Source organism: Orycteropus afer, unplaced genomic scaffold (assembly GCF_000298275.1).
Source record: "Orycteropus afer afer isolate SDZICR_OR568_19922 unplaced genomic scaffold, OryAfe1.0 scaffold00143, whole genome shotgun sequence".
NCBI classification, from domain to species: Eukaryota; Metazoa; Chordata; class Mammalia; order Tubulidentata; family Orycteropodidae; genus Orycteropus; species Orycteropus afer.
Genome location: NW_006921730.1, coordinates 3085400 through 3097632, shown reverse-complemented (window position 1 = coordinate 3097632; position 12233 = coordinate 3085400). Strand labels below are relative to the sequence as shown.

The following is a 12233-nucleotide window of genomic DNA, read 5'->3' as shown; positions in this document are numbered from 1 at the left end:
GTCAATGACATGAGACAAAGTATATGTGAACTGCTGTATGAAAAGTGAATTTACTCTGTAAATCTTCACCCAAATCCTAATAAAATAAATGAATAAATAAATAAAATTAGCCCTCCCAGCGATTGAAGAGAGGTATCTCACTGCCAGCAAGACCGAAAAGAGCTGGGAGTAGAGCATGTCCTTGGCCCTGAGATCCCTGCACTGAGACAACAGCAGAGAGAGAAACTGCCAACAGCAGAACCACAAGAGCGGTGTGCTTCCTGTCCCACAGAGCAAGAAAGCTGAATGCCTTCAGTTAGGAGACTTGTGGATGGAGTGGGGTGCCTCTTTGGGCACCTATCAGTAAAACTAAAAGAGCTTTGTAACACTGGCCTGAGCACAGCAGTGGCCGATACCAGAGAGAAGCATACCCATGGCACTGCTGAGAAGCTGTCTTGATTGAAGAACTGTATCCTGACTTGTTTCTGATGCTGAATTGTAATGTTACTTCTCTAATAAATCTCATAATTTTGAGTATCGCCTGTGAGTTCTGTGTGGCCAGTGCAATGAATTATTGAACTCAGCAGAGAAGTAGAGTGGGCTGTGGGAGGGACAGTTGGTGTCAAAATTAGTAAAAAGGTTGGAGGATGGTGACATGTCTGACTTCCTCCTCATACGAATCAGCCTTGGGTTGCTGAAGTTGTTCTGGATCCTCCTTCCCCCTTGAGAAGTTAGATGAGGTCAGATGATGCCTCCTCCATGCCCTTTTTGTACCTAGGAATTTACCAAATTCATTTGTTCACATTAGACTTTTTAGGAGATAATGGCTTAACTTTCATCAAAAAAGCATTTGCCTCCATGAACATCTGCTTCCTCTGCCATGACATCAGAACTGGTTAGTACCCGGTTACATTACCGAACATTTCGATCAAAGACCCTATAGAAGAATCCTGATCAAAATAAGAGGGAAAATGCAGAACAGAATTTCAAATTCTCATGGAATCTACTTTCTGGACAAATCCCTGAAACTACTGCCCTGAGATAATTTTTAAACCTCACACCTAAAATATCCTCTGTAATCTTCTTGCAGCCAAACAATAGCTTAACTAGTAAAGAATGTCTGCCTTTAGCATTGTGCTCTTTTATCTATATGGGATCAATTAACAACAGCAACTCCAATGATTACACAGGAAATTGAATGGGCAGTGAGTTTATGTTAATGGAGGAAAAACAACTTGGAAAAGGAGGGTGAAAATGGCATACTCTCTGAGTGTAATCAGTGTCACTGAATTGTACGTGTAGAAACTGTTGAATTAGTGTTATGTTTTGCAAAATTAATAAATTCCAGATAAACAATGAACATTTTTTTTTAGTATAAGCATGTCTCATACAATATTTAGGATGTATTTATACTAAAAAAAACCCAGTTTATCTGAAATTCAATTTTTTTTTAAGATAAACATTCACATGTTCACAGATCTAGAGATGAACAGAGATTATATATAAGGAGCTCTGGTGGCACAGTGGTTAAGTGCTCAGCTGTTAACTGAAAGGTTGGTGGTTCTAACCCACCAGCCTCTCTGTGAGAGAAAGATGTGGCAGTTTGCTCTAGTAAAGATTACAGTTCTGTTCTGGTCTAAAGGACTGCTATAGGTCGTAATGGGAGCTCTGGTGGCGTAGTGCTTAAGGCACTTGACTGCTAACCAGAAGGCTGGTGGTTCAAACCCACCAGCCACTCCTCAGAAAGAAGGATGGGGCAATCTACTTCCATAGTGATACTGCCTTGGAAACCAAAGGAGGGGTTGCTATGAGGCAGGGCCAACTCAACGGCACATAACAACAACATAGGTCGTAACTGACTTGATAGCAATGGGTTTTAGAGGTTATATTCTAGTATTAAGGAGCTCTGGTGGCATAGTGGTTAAAGAATTCAGTTGCTAATCAAAAAGCTGACGGTTCAAACCCACCAGCCTCCACAAGAGAAAGATATAGCAATCTGCTTCCAAGATTTATAGCCTTGGAAACCGTATGAGGCAGTTCTACTCTGTCCTATAGGGTTAGTGAGTCAGAATCGACTCAGTGGCAGTGGGTTTAGTCTTTTGGTTTTTATTCTAGTGAATGATAACGCTAAAATCAGTAACAATTCTATACTTGTACTAGACAGGTGGTAATCAGGCTTTATGATTCTGCGTTTTCTTAAAAAATCAGTTTATGAGTCTACACATTTCAGTATGTTCTGCATACAACAGAAATTTGATTGAAGTATTAACTGCCATAATTCAAACAGTATTGAAGAAACTACACAAAAAGCATTTGAGCTGTTGTTGTTGTTGTTATGTGCTGTCGAGTCGGACCCGACTCACAGCAACCCTTGGGTTTCCGAGGCGGTATCACTACAGGAGTAGATTGCCCAACTTTCCTTCTGATGAGTGGCTGGTGGTTCAAACCCACCAGCATTTGAACTAGGATGAAAAATTACAAAAAAAAGGATACCATTGTATGATAATCCAAACTATCTCAAAATTTACCCTATTATTTGTTTGTTTTTAGTGGCATCTTCTACATGGTTATTAGATATTGTCCTAACTTTTGTTTTTTTCCTTTTTTTGGTGGTAAAATATACATAAAATTTACCGTTTTAACCAGTGAAAGTGAACTCAGTGTAGAATTCAATGGTGTTACCTACATTAACACATTAACAGTATTGTATAATCATCACTGCTACATATTTCCAGATCTTTTTTTTAATCATCCCAAACAGAAACTCTATACCCATTAAACAATAACTCCTCATTACTCCCTCCCCCTAGCTCCAAGTAACCTCTACTCTACTTTCTCTCTATATAAATGACCTCAGTGCACAATTTCCTAATAAGAGAGTCTGAGGAACAGTTTTTCACTCTACAGCAGGATTTCTTATCCTCAGCACAAGGTTATATTGTGTGTTGTAGATGTTTAGGGGCATCTAGCTTCTATACTCACCAGCCACTCCTTGGAAGGAAGACTGGGCAATTTACTTCCATAGAGACACTGCCTCGGAAACCCAAGGAGGGGATGCTGTGAGTTGGGACCGACTCGATGGCAGTGTGTGTGTGTGGCCTCTATACATTCGATGCCAACAGTATCCTTCCCACCCAACTCTGAACCACTGCTGTTGAGAACGCTGAGATCATTCTGCCAAGTTAAACAATTTGCTCTGGTGAGTTGTTCAAGAACTCCTCTCCTGGGTCAGTGCTGGATATAATGACCACCTCTTGCTTATAGGCTTCTTTTTCTAGTCTCCACACATTAGTCCTTCAACTGATTTGTTCTGTTTTCCTCAAAGATGCTACCACTAAAGTGGTTAGTTATAGCTTTATTTTATACAAATATAGTTCTTATCAAGTTTTCTGGAGATTAAACCATCATCTTCTAGATTAGAAAACAGTATCTATTTATCTCCATAGTCTAAACAATTACACATCAGTTCTTAGGGCAAGAATTTCTACAGTAACTAATGTGTTACGTGATTTTACTAGTTCAACCCCCCCCCAATTAATCTTATACTCCACATTTTAGATGCATTTAATTGTAGATTCCCACAAATCAGCTTTTCCTTAACATTTTACATTCTGAAATGAATCTAGTAGCTAATAGACACAAATTTTAGGCACTGAGTCAGAGTTTTTCATGGTTCCAAAACAAGAGAAGTTGTTAAGATCCTTGCCTGAGCAGTTTAGGATGACAGCATATCAGAACAAGCAGAATAAATAATGAATCCCAGTAATCTATCCCTGTTACAACTTCTATGGATTGACTTTGAAGCACTGTCCCTTAGCAAATATGCCAAACCTAAGTCTAACTAAAAAGACAAAACGAGAAGAAGTGAATCAATAGAACAGTTTTCCCTCAGCATCTAAACTTAGCAACTCTTACAAGCTCCTGGATAGACAGTCCACAATGGCTTCAGAGTATGTGTCTATTTAGAGAGCTGATTTTTAGTTTATGACAGACTTAAAAACTGGTAACCAGAAATGGTTTTTTTTTTTAAATCAATCATCATTCTAGATCATTACCAATACTCACTGTAAATACTATCTCCAGAAGTAGACTCAAACACCTTAAGCATTGTGCTTAATTAATCAGAAGTGTGCTATGTAAACTGATTATGGGGGAGCTTTTAAAATTTTGAAAAAATTTATGAAGGAATTGACTAGTGAAAATTCCTTTCATTCCACTATGTAAAAAATGTAGTATTTTCCTACGTAGTTTTGTAAGTCTATAATAAAGATATATTTCAAGATTTTAACACACTAGCAAATAAACACGTCAAAATAAATAGTTGAAACTGCAGGCAAACTGCTCAAATGTTTACTTCTTGTTGTTGTTGTTATGTGCCGTCGAGTCGGCCCCGACTCATAGCGACCCCTCCTTGGGTTTCCGAGGCAGTATCACTACGGAATGTTTACTATCAACTCCAATTTTAAATGAGGAAAAATAAAAATGCTTATTAAATAATGTAATAAGTCATTACATGTTAAAATAAATAGCATTTCTTTATGAAAAATAACTTTTCCATAATTAGGGAAGAGTGGCACTGTTCTCAGACTCTCTTTAGGAGAAAGACCTACAATCTACTCCTGTAAAGAGTACATCCTAGAAAACCATTTGGTGCAGTTCTACTCTGTTACATGGAGTCATTATGAATTGGAATCCACCTAATGGCAATGAATAAATGATTAGTTTGGGACTATTCAAATAAGGTGCTTGTGCCCCACCAAGGGGAGTGGACAGCTTGTTCATAATGTAAATAAGGTGCATGGCACCCTTGTACGGGTGGAACCATGCAAATAAGGTATATGGAACCCTAAAAAGTGGATTGATCAGTTTTGCCGTCCTGTTACGCATAAGGGGAAACACAGGTGGGGGGTGGGGCACTGTAACACAAAAGACAGAGATGATAGTACAGCAGAATAAGAGCAACAGCGACACAAGATGGCAGAAATCAGTAGACTGAGACCAGCACGAGATGGCTGCAGTGGGGCTTGCCGACCCATGGAGCTAACAGTTTTAATGCTTGCCTGTTAAAAGAAGGTCCTAAGAAGGGCCCAGTAGTGGAAGGGGAGAAGCAGCTGTCCTAACAGAACTGTAGCTTGTGTTCCTCTTACTACTTTTAAGTTGATCCTGAGTTGTTTTTGCTACTTCTGAGTTCTACCTGATAGGGAATATGGTCTGAATTCTATGTGGCCACTGCAATGAATTATCCAACCCAGCAGAGAAGTAGAGTGCTGTAGGAGGGATGACTAATGTCAGAATTGGTAAAGAACTTAGTGAAAGGACTGACTTCTGCCTCATAGGAATCGGCCTTGGGCTACTGAACTTGATTCTCCTTCCCCCTTGTGAAGTTAGAGGAAGTCAGATACCTCCCCATACCATTCTCACATTAATTACTTTAGAAGTAGATTGTTAAGTCCTCCTTCCTAGTCTGTATTACCCTGGAAACTGCTGAAACAGGTCTACCATGACTGAATACAGTATTTCAAAACCTATATGACTTGATGGCACATAATAACAACAATAAAATCCTAAACTTCAACTCTGTCAGTCACAGGATAATATCCACACCCCTATAAGCAAGACCAGTTAATACAACTATTACTCAAATTTACCCTTTAACTACTAATGACAAAGATGAAAAAATGGAAGATTTTTACCAATTTCTGCAATCTGAAATTGACCAAACATGCAATCAAGATGTTTGGCAATTACTAGTGATTGGAAGGTTAAAGTTGGAAACAAAAAAGGACCAGTAGCTGCAAAATATGGCCTTGGTAAAAGAACTGAGGTCAGAGATCACATGACAGAATTCTGCAAGACCAACAACTTATACATTGCAAATATATTTTTTCAACAACATAAATGGTGACTGTGGTAGTTAAGGTTGTGTGCCAACTTGGATGGGCCTAGGTTGTGAATGGCTTGGTGGATGGAGGTAGTTATTCCCCATGATGAGACTGTAATCACCTCCATGGTGGAATCTACTGTGGCTACCTAAGCAGCTGAAAGAAAGCTGCCACTGGAGTGTGGCCTGCTTCCAGTATGTACGGCACGCCTTTGAGAAAGTCTCCAGCTTTTCGGCACATTTGGATCCAGCATTTGGCTGAGTCTTCATCTCCAGTTCCTGGACTTGAACCAGTGGCCTGCTGTGTTGCCTGCTGATTTTGGAATTATTCTTGGACTTGATCAATGGTCTGCCATGTTGCCTGATTTTGGGATTGTGCCATTTTATCAGCTGATGTTGGGTTCATCAGTCAGCAGCTGCATGAGTCAGAAGACGCTTCTAACTTGCTCCATTGGGCCTGGAATAAGAGGCAAGAGCTGAGGCCCAAGGTTGAGGGGCCTTTACCTATCTCCTAAAGCCAGAACTCTGGATTCAGACTTCTAGCCTCCTGAACTATAAAAGAACAAATTCCTTTTTGTTAAAGCATCTACTTGTGGTATTTCTGTTATAACAGCACTAGAGAACTAACTCTATAACTCACTCTATACCTGAACCTCATTGGGTAGAATACATAGGAATTAAATTAACTATGTCTGTGGAAAGAGATGATAAAGGAGTGCTATATCATCAGTCAGAACAAGGTCAAGGGCTGATTGTGGAACAGACCATCAATTGCTCATATGCAAAGTGAGGATGAAGCTGAAGAAAATTAAAACAAGTCCATAAGAGCCAAAATACAACCTTCAGTATATCCCATCTGAATTTACAAACTATCTCAAGAATAATGACCAAAGACCAGATGAGTTGTAGGATGACATGAAGAACATAATACATGAAGAAAGCAAAATTAAAGAGACAAGAAAGACAGACCAAAATGGGTGTCAGAAAAGACTCTGAAACTTGTTCCTGAACGTTAAGTAGCTAAAGCAAACAGAAGAAATTATGAAATAAAAATAAAAGAGCTGAGAAGATTTCAAAGGGTATCTCAAGAAAACAAAGTATTATAATGGAATATGCAAAGACCTAGAGTTAGAAAGCCAAAAGGGAAGAACACACTTAGCATTTTTCCAGCTGAAAGAAGTGAAGAAATAACCCAAGCCTCAAGTTGCAATATTTATAGATGAATTCTATAGGCAATATATTGAATGACACAGGATGCATCTGAAAAAGATGGAAAGAATACAGTTACTGTATCAGAAAGAACTGGTTCAACCATTTCAGGAGGTAATAGCACATGATCAAGAACCAATGGTACTAAAAAACAAAGTCCAAGCTGCACTGAAGGCATTGGCGAAAAACAAGGCTCCAAGAACTGATGGAATACCAATTGAGATGGTTGAACAAATGGCTGCAACACAAGAAGGGCTCACTCCTCTATGCCAAGAAATTTGGAAGACAGCTCCTAGCCAATCACCTAAGAGAGATCCATCCATATTTGTGGCCATGCCAAAGAAAGGCAATCCAACAGAATATGGAAATTATCACACAATATTAGCATCAGAAGCAAGTAAAATTTTGCTGATGATAATTCAAAAATGGCTACAGTAGTACATCAATAGGGAACTGCCAGAAACTTAATCTGGATTTAGAACAGGATGTGAAATGAGGGATATCACTGTTTATATCCAATAGATCTTGGCTGAAAGCAGAGAATACCAGAAAGATGTTAGTGTTTTACTATGTAAAGGCACTGCCAGAGTGGATCATAACAAATTATAGATGATACTGCAAAGAATAGGAATTCTAGAACACGTCATTGTGCTCATGTGGAATCTGTACTTAGACCAAAAGGTAGCTGTTGGAACAGAACAAAGGAATACCGCATAGTTTAAAATCAGAAAGGTGTGTGTCAGTCTTGGATCTTTTCACCATTACTTACTCAATTTGTATTGCAAATAATCTGAGAAGCTGGACTATATGAAGAACACATCACCAGGATTGGAGGAAGACTCATTAACAGCCTGCAATATGCACATGACACAACCTTTCTTGCTGACAGTGAAGACTTGAATCACTTACTGATGATCAAAGATTACAGCTTCAGTATGGACATCTCAACATAAAGAAACAAATATCCTCTCAGCTGAACCAATAAGCAACATCATGATAAATGGAGAAAAGACTCATATTGTCAGGGCTTTCATTTTACTTGGATCCACAATCAAAGCCCATGGAAGTAGCAGTCAAGGAATCAAGTGATGTACTACATTAGGCAAATCTGCTGCAAAAGACCTCTTCAAGCTGTCAAAGAGCTAAGACATTACTTTGAGGACTAAAGTGCACCTGACTTAAGCCATGGTATTTTCAATTGCCTCATATGCATGGGAAAACTGGACAGCAAGTAAGAAAGACTTTTAAAAAGAAGAATTGATGCATTCTAATTATGGCAAAAAACAGTGAATATACCATGGACTGTCATAAGAACAAAAAATCTATCTTGGAAGAAGTACAGCCAGAAAGCTCCTTACAAATGAGGATGGTAATACTCTGTCTAATGTACTTTGGACATTATATGAGGAAAGACCAGTCCCTGGAGAAGAACATCATGCTTAGTATTAGTAAAGCAGAGGGAAAGTCAGTGGCAGGGGTGGGGGGTGCGGGGAGACCTCAAGAAGACTGACACAGTGGCTACCAACAATGGGCTCAAACACAGCAAAGACTGTGAGGATGGTGCAAGGACCAGGTAGTGATTCATTCTGTTGTACGTGGGGTCCCTATGAGTCAGAACTGACTCAGCTGCACCTGACAGCAACCAGTGACTGACAGCATTTGAAACTGGTGGCAGTTTCCAGCATCACAGCAACACGCAAGCCACCAGAGCACGGAAAACGGGAGCTGGGGTTATTAAGATTAATGAGTGAAAACAAAGTACTCAAAACTATGTCTATGCGTAAAAGCTTGATCAATGTTACCTTTAGCTATAATTATCTTAAATCTCGTAAGGTATTAAACCTAAACACTTTCAAGGAAATGATGCCGACCTGAACCAATCCTCACAAATGTAGCAATTACCCCATACTCTTCAGTTGTCTCTTTAATCCAGGTGTTTAAGGTAGAAAATTAAAGAAAATCATTTAAGAATAAAGGTGAAAAGAACATTTCGAAACTATTTAGAAACTATAAAAGCTATTTAGTAGCCTAATTTCTTTATTTCACAAATGAAGCTACCGCGCTAGCCTAAGTCATAAATTTCTCCAGAGCCACCGATGGTGGCCGACTCCTTCCTAACAAAATCTTGTAAGATTTTTGGGCCTGCAATTTGTCAGTCTTAACTGAGAAGTCTGAATATTCATCACCAACTTTGTGGCACGTGATGGTGGTTAGGAAGCCAAGGATCCTTGTTCTCTCCCAACCTAGTCCTCAAAGAGTCAAAATTGTGAGAGAATTTTTCTGACAATAAAAATCACGGTGATAACCTATCACGGATATATGCCTCACAGTTCCTAGAACGTTTTTCCACATTTTCTCTCATTTTTCAAGGAGAAAGAATATCCAAACATTCAGAATTAAGAGTATCTGATATTCTTTACATTTCAACTCTTGGCCTAAAAGCTAAGTTTAGGATTACTGTTTTCTTATAGTCACTCCATACCACTACCGTAACTGCCGTATTCCTTGTTTGGTATCACAATTTGAGTAAGCGGGTCTCAAGAGTTCGCCAAAATCCTAGCGGAAGACACCAAACAATGCAGCCAGGGTTTTGGGCGAACCGTTCCTCCTCTAAACTGTCACCACTAACAGTATCTCAAAAGGTGCAGCGTCGCACCACCTCAGCGCCGTTCCGCCGGCCACCTAGAAGCTTCCGCTAGAGAAGCTTCCTCTGCAGGGAAGTAATTAATGGCTGCCTCAAGCGCCGCTTAAGGAAGCTGCCTCGACGTAGCCAGGCGGCCCGGCTCCTCCCCGTGCCTGGGCGGGCCCCCGGGGAAGCCCCCTTCGCCCCACCCCGGCTAGGGCCCGCCCACAGCATCCCCGGCCTCCTTCCTGTGGGAAGTGCGGCTACCTTCGCGTCCCCCACCCTCTCCGCTCCGCCTGGCAGCCGCTCCGAAGTCCAACGCAGGCTGGGCGTCTGGAAGAAACGGAGACCCTCAAACCCACGAGTACGCAAACAGGTTCTGTTGGCGGGCCTTGCCCGGACAACAAGCTGCCGGTCCGCCCCCTCGCGGCAGGCAAAATCTCACCTCGCCACCAGTACGTCTTGGACAAGTCATGCCAGGTCTGATGCCGGGTGTGATGAGTGCCGCCCGGGCCCAGGTGCGCCGCCTCGATGAGCCCCAGGCGCCGCTCGGGCTGCAGTACCACCTCCAGCTCCGCGAAGGTCTTACGGTGCCGCTGCCGCCGCTGATAGTACAGGGTTCCGCCGCGCACCACGTAGCAGGCCGCCGCCTTGCGGATCTTACGCTTGACATTGCCCTCGGTGCCGGGAGCGTATGGCTCGCGATCGTTTGTCAGGTATCGTAGGATGGCTCGGTAGCTTTCCTCGCTTGACATCGCGGATGGCGGCTCCCTAAGGGCGCCTGTCAGTGGCTGGGGAAGAAGACAGCGCGCTAGCTCCGGGGGAATGCACAGTAGCAGCGGCGGGCACTATCGAAGAAATGACTGCGCCTTTGGTGAGCCTTTTTCGACGGCGCCCGCAGCGCGAAGGAAGAACGGAAGAGTTGGTAACCAAGGGGAACTGCACTTCTCCAGCGCGCGGGATCCGCTGGCGACTGACAAAATGGCTGCTGCACCACCGGAAGTGACGCGAATCAAAGCAGTGGGTGAGGGGACTGAGCCCTGATTGGAGCGCACTCGCTTTTTGGCTATCTGGAACCGAGTGCGTGACGTTAGGACTGCGGGCGGACATTTTGGAAGCTGGTAGACCCTTACTGGGAGATCGAAGTATCTTTGACCAGACATCTTAAGTCCTGGCAGTTCCCCTCCGGTCTTTTCCCACGCTCTCCGAGGAGCCACGTGTAGGAGCTGGTGGGCAGCTGTTATCCCACCGGAGACCTTAAAAGGGTGCAGGGTTCCCCGCACGCCCCCTACCCGCCCCAGCCTAGTTTCTGAGACACTCGACTTACTGAAAATATCGGAATTTGAGGCTACTGGTAGAATCTTAACAACTTACAAACTATAACTCACTTGGTAATAGTTTATTTAAATTAAACCTTCAACTTCTAGCTCCAAACTAACCGTGGACTTTTCTGTATTGATCAATTTATATAGTGAAAATTGCTACATGTTAAGAGCAATCGTGTTGGAAAGGGGTAGGTAGTAGCACAATTTCCTTAAAGGTTCATTTGTTTGTATTTCCACACAAGCTTGGGGGAAAAAGGTCTTCAATATACACCCAGCAAACACTACAGAGGCATGAATCCTAGTTGACTTAAATTGTTTATATCAAGGTGCAGTGTAGAGCCTAATTTACCCTTCTCTTATCACTCCCCGGCAACTGTTGTTACCTGAACCTTTGCACTGCTTTCCAGCCCCAGAATACTAGGTGACAGGCCAAGAATAGTTAAACCAGCAACAGCAAACACATTTACCCGTCTTCCACCCTCCTCTCCCCTTAGTCTGCAGTCGCTGGTTGTTTCTTTGGCCCCTATAAAGTTCAGAGGCAGCCGGTGAACGTACTGGAGTCAAAAGCAGGCTGGTGGTGCACGCACACTCTGGTATTTGGTGGTGGGGGCAGATAAGGCAGCATCCCTTTAAGACTAATTGTAGGGAAGTGAGCTTTCAGTACCAGAGGAAAAGACAAGACTATCTAGTCATACACAAACCTAATCTTGTTATGTACTATGGAATTGGTTCTGATTAATAGCAACCCTATGTCCAACAGAAACTGGTCCTGCACCATCCCCACAGTCCTTGCCACATTTGAGTCCACTATTGAAGCCACTGTGTCAATCCATCTGAGGGTCTTCCTCTTCAGGAACTAGGCCCTTCTGACAACACGACCAAAGTACCAGATGAAGGCTGGACATTCACCTTCCATGGAGCATTTCAACTATATTTCCTCCAAGACAATTTGTTAAGTTTTTCCATGGTATAGTTCTTCTGCAGCTTTATTCATTGTTCAGCTCTCACATGAATAGGAAGCTACTGAAAATACCATGGCTTGGGTCATGGGAACCTTAGTCTTCAAAGTGCCATCTTTGCTCTTTAACACTTTTGAAAGGTCATTTGTTTACGTGCCCAAAGCAATTTGATTTCTTAACTGCTGCATCCATAGGCACTGGGGATCCAAGTAAATGCAGTCACTGCCAACTTCAGTCTTTTCTGCATTTATCATACT

The 12233-nt window shown here is 42.1% G+C and overlaps 1 protein-coding gene across 1 annotated transcript in view; it reads right to left on the bottom strand.

Moving 5' to 3' along the window:
• Positions 1-10447, bottom strand: part of ZBTB11 (zinc finger and BTB domain containing 11) — a 39183-nt gene extending 28736 nt beyond the window's left edge. The window contains exon 1 of the mRNA XM_007945771.2: positions 10138-10447. Within this exon, the coding sequence (XP_007943962.1) occupies positions 10138-10447 (310 nt within the window). The remainder of the gene's footprint in view (positions 1-10137) is intronic.
• Positions 10448-12233: the final 1786 nt, after the last annotated feature.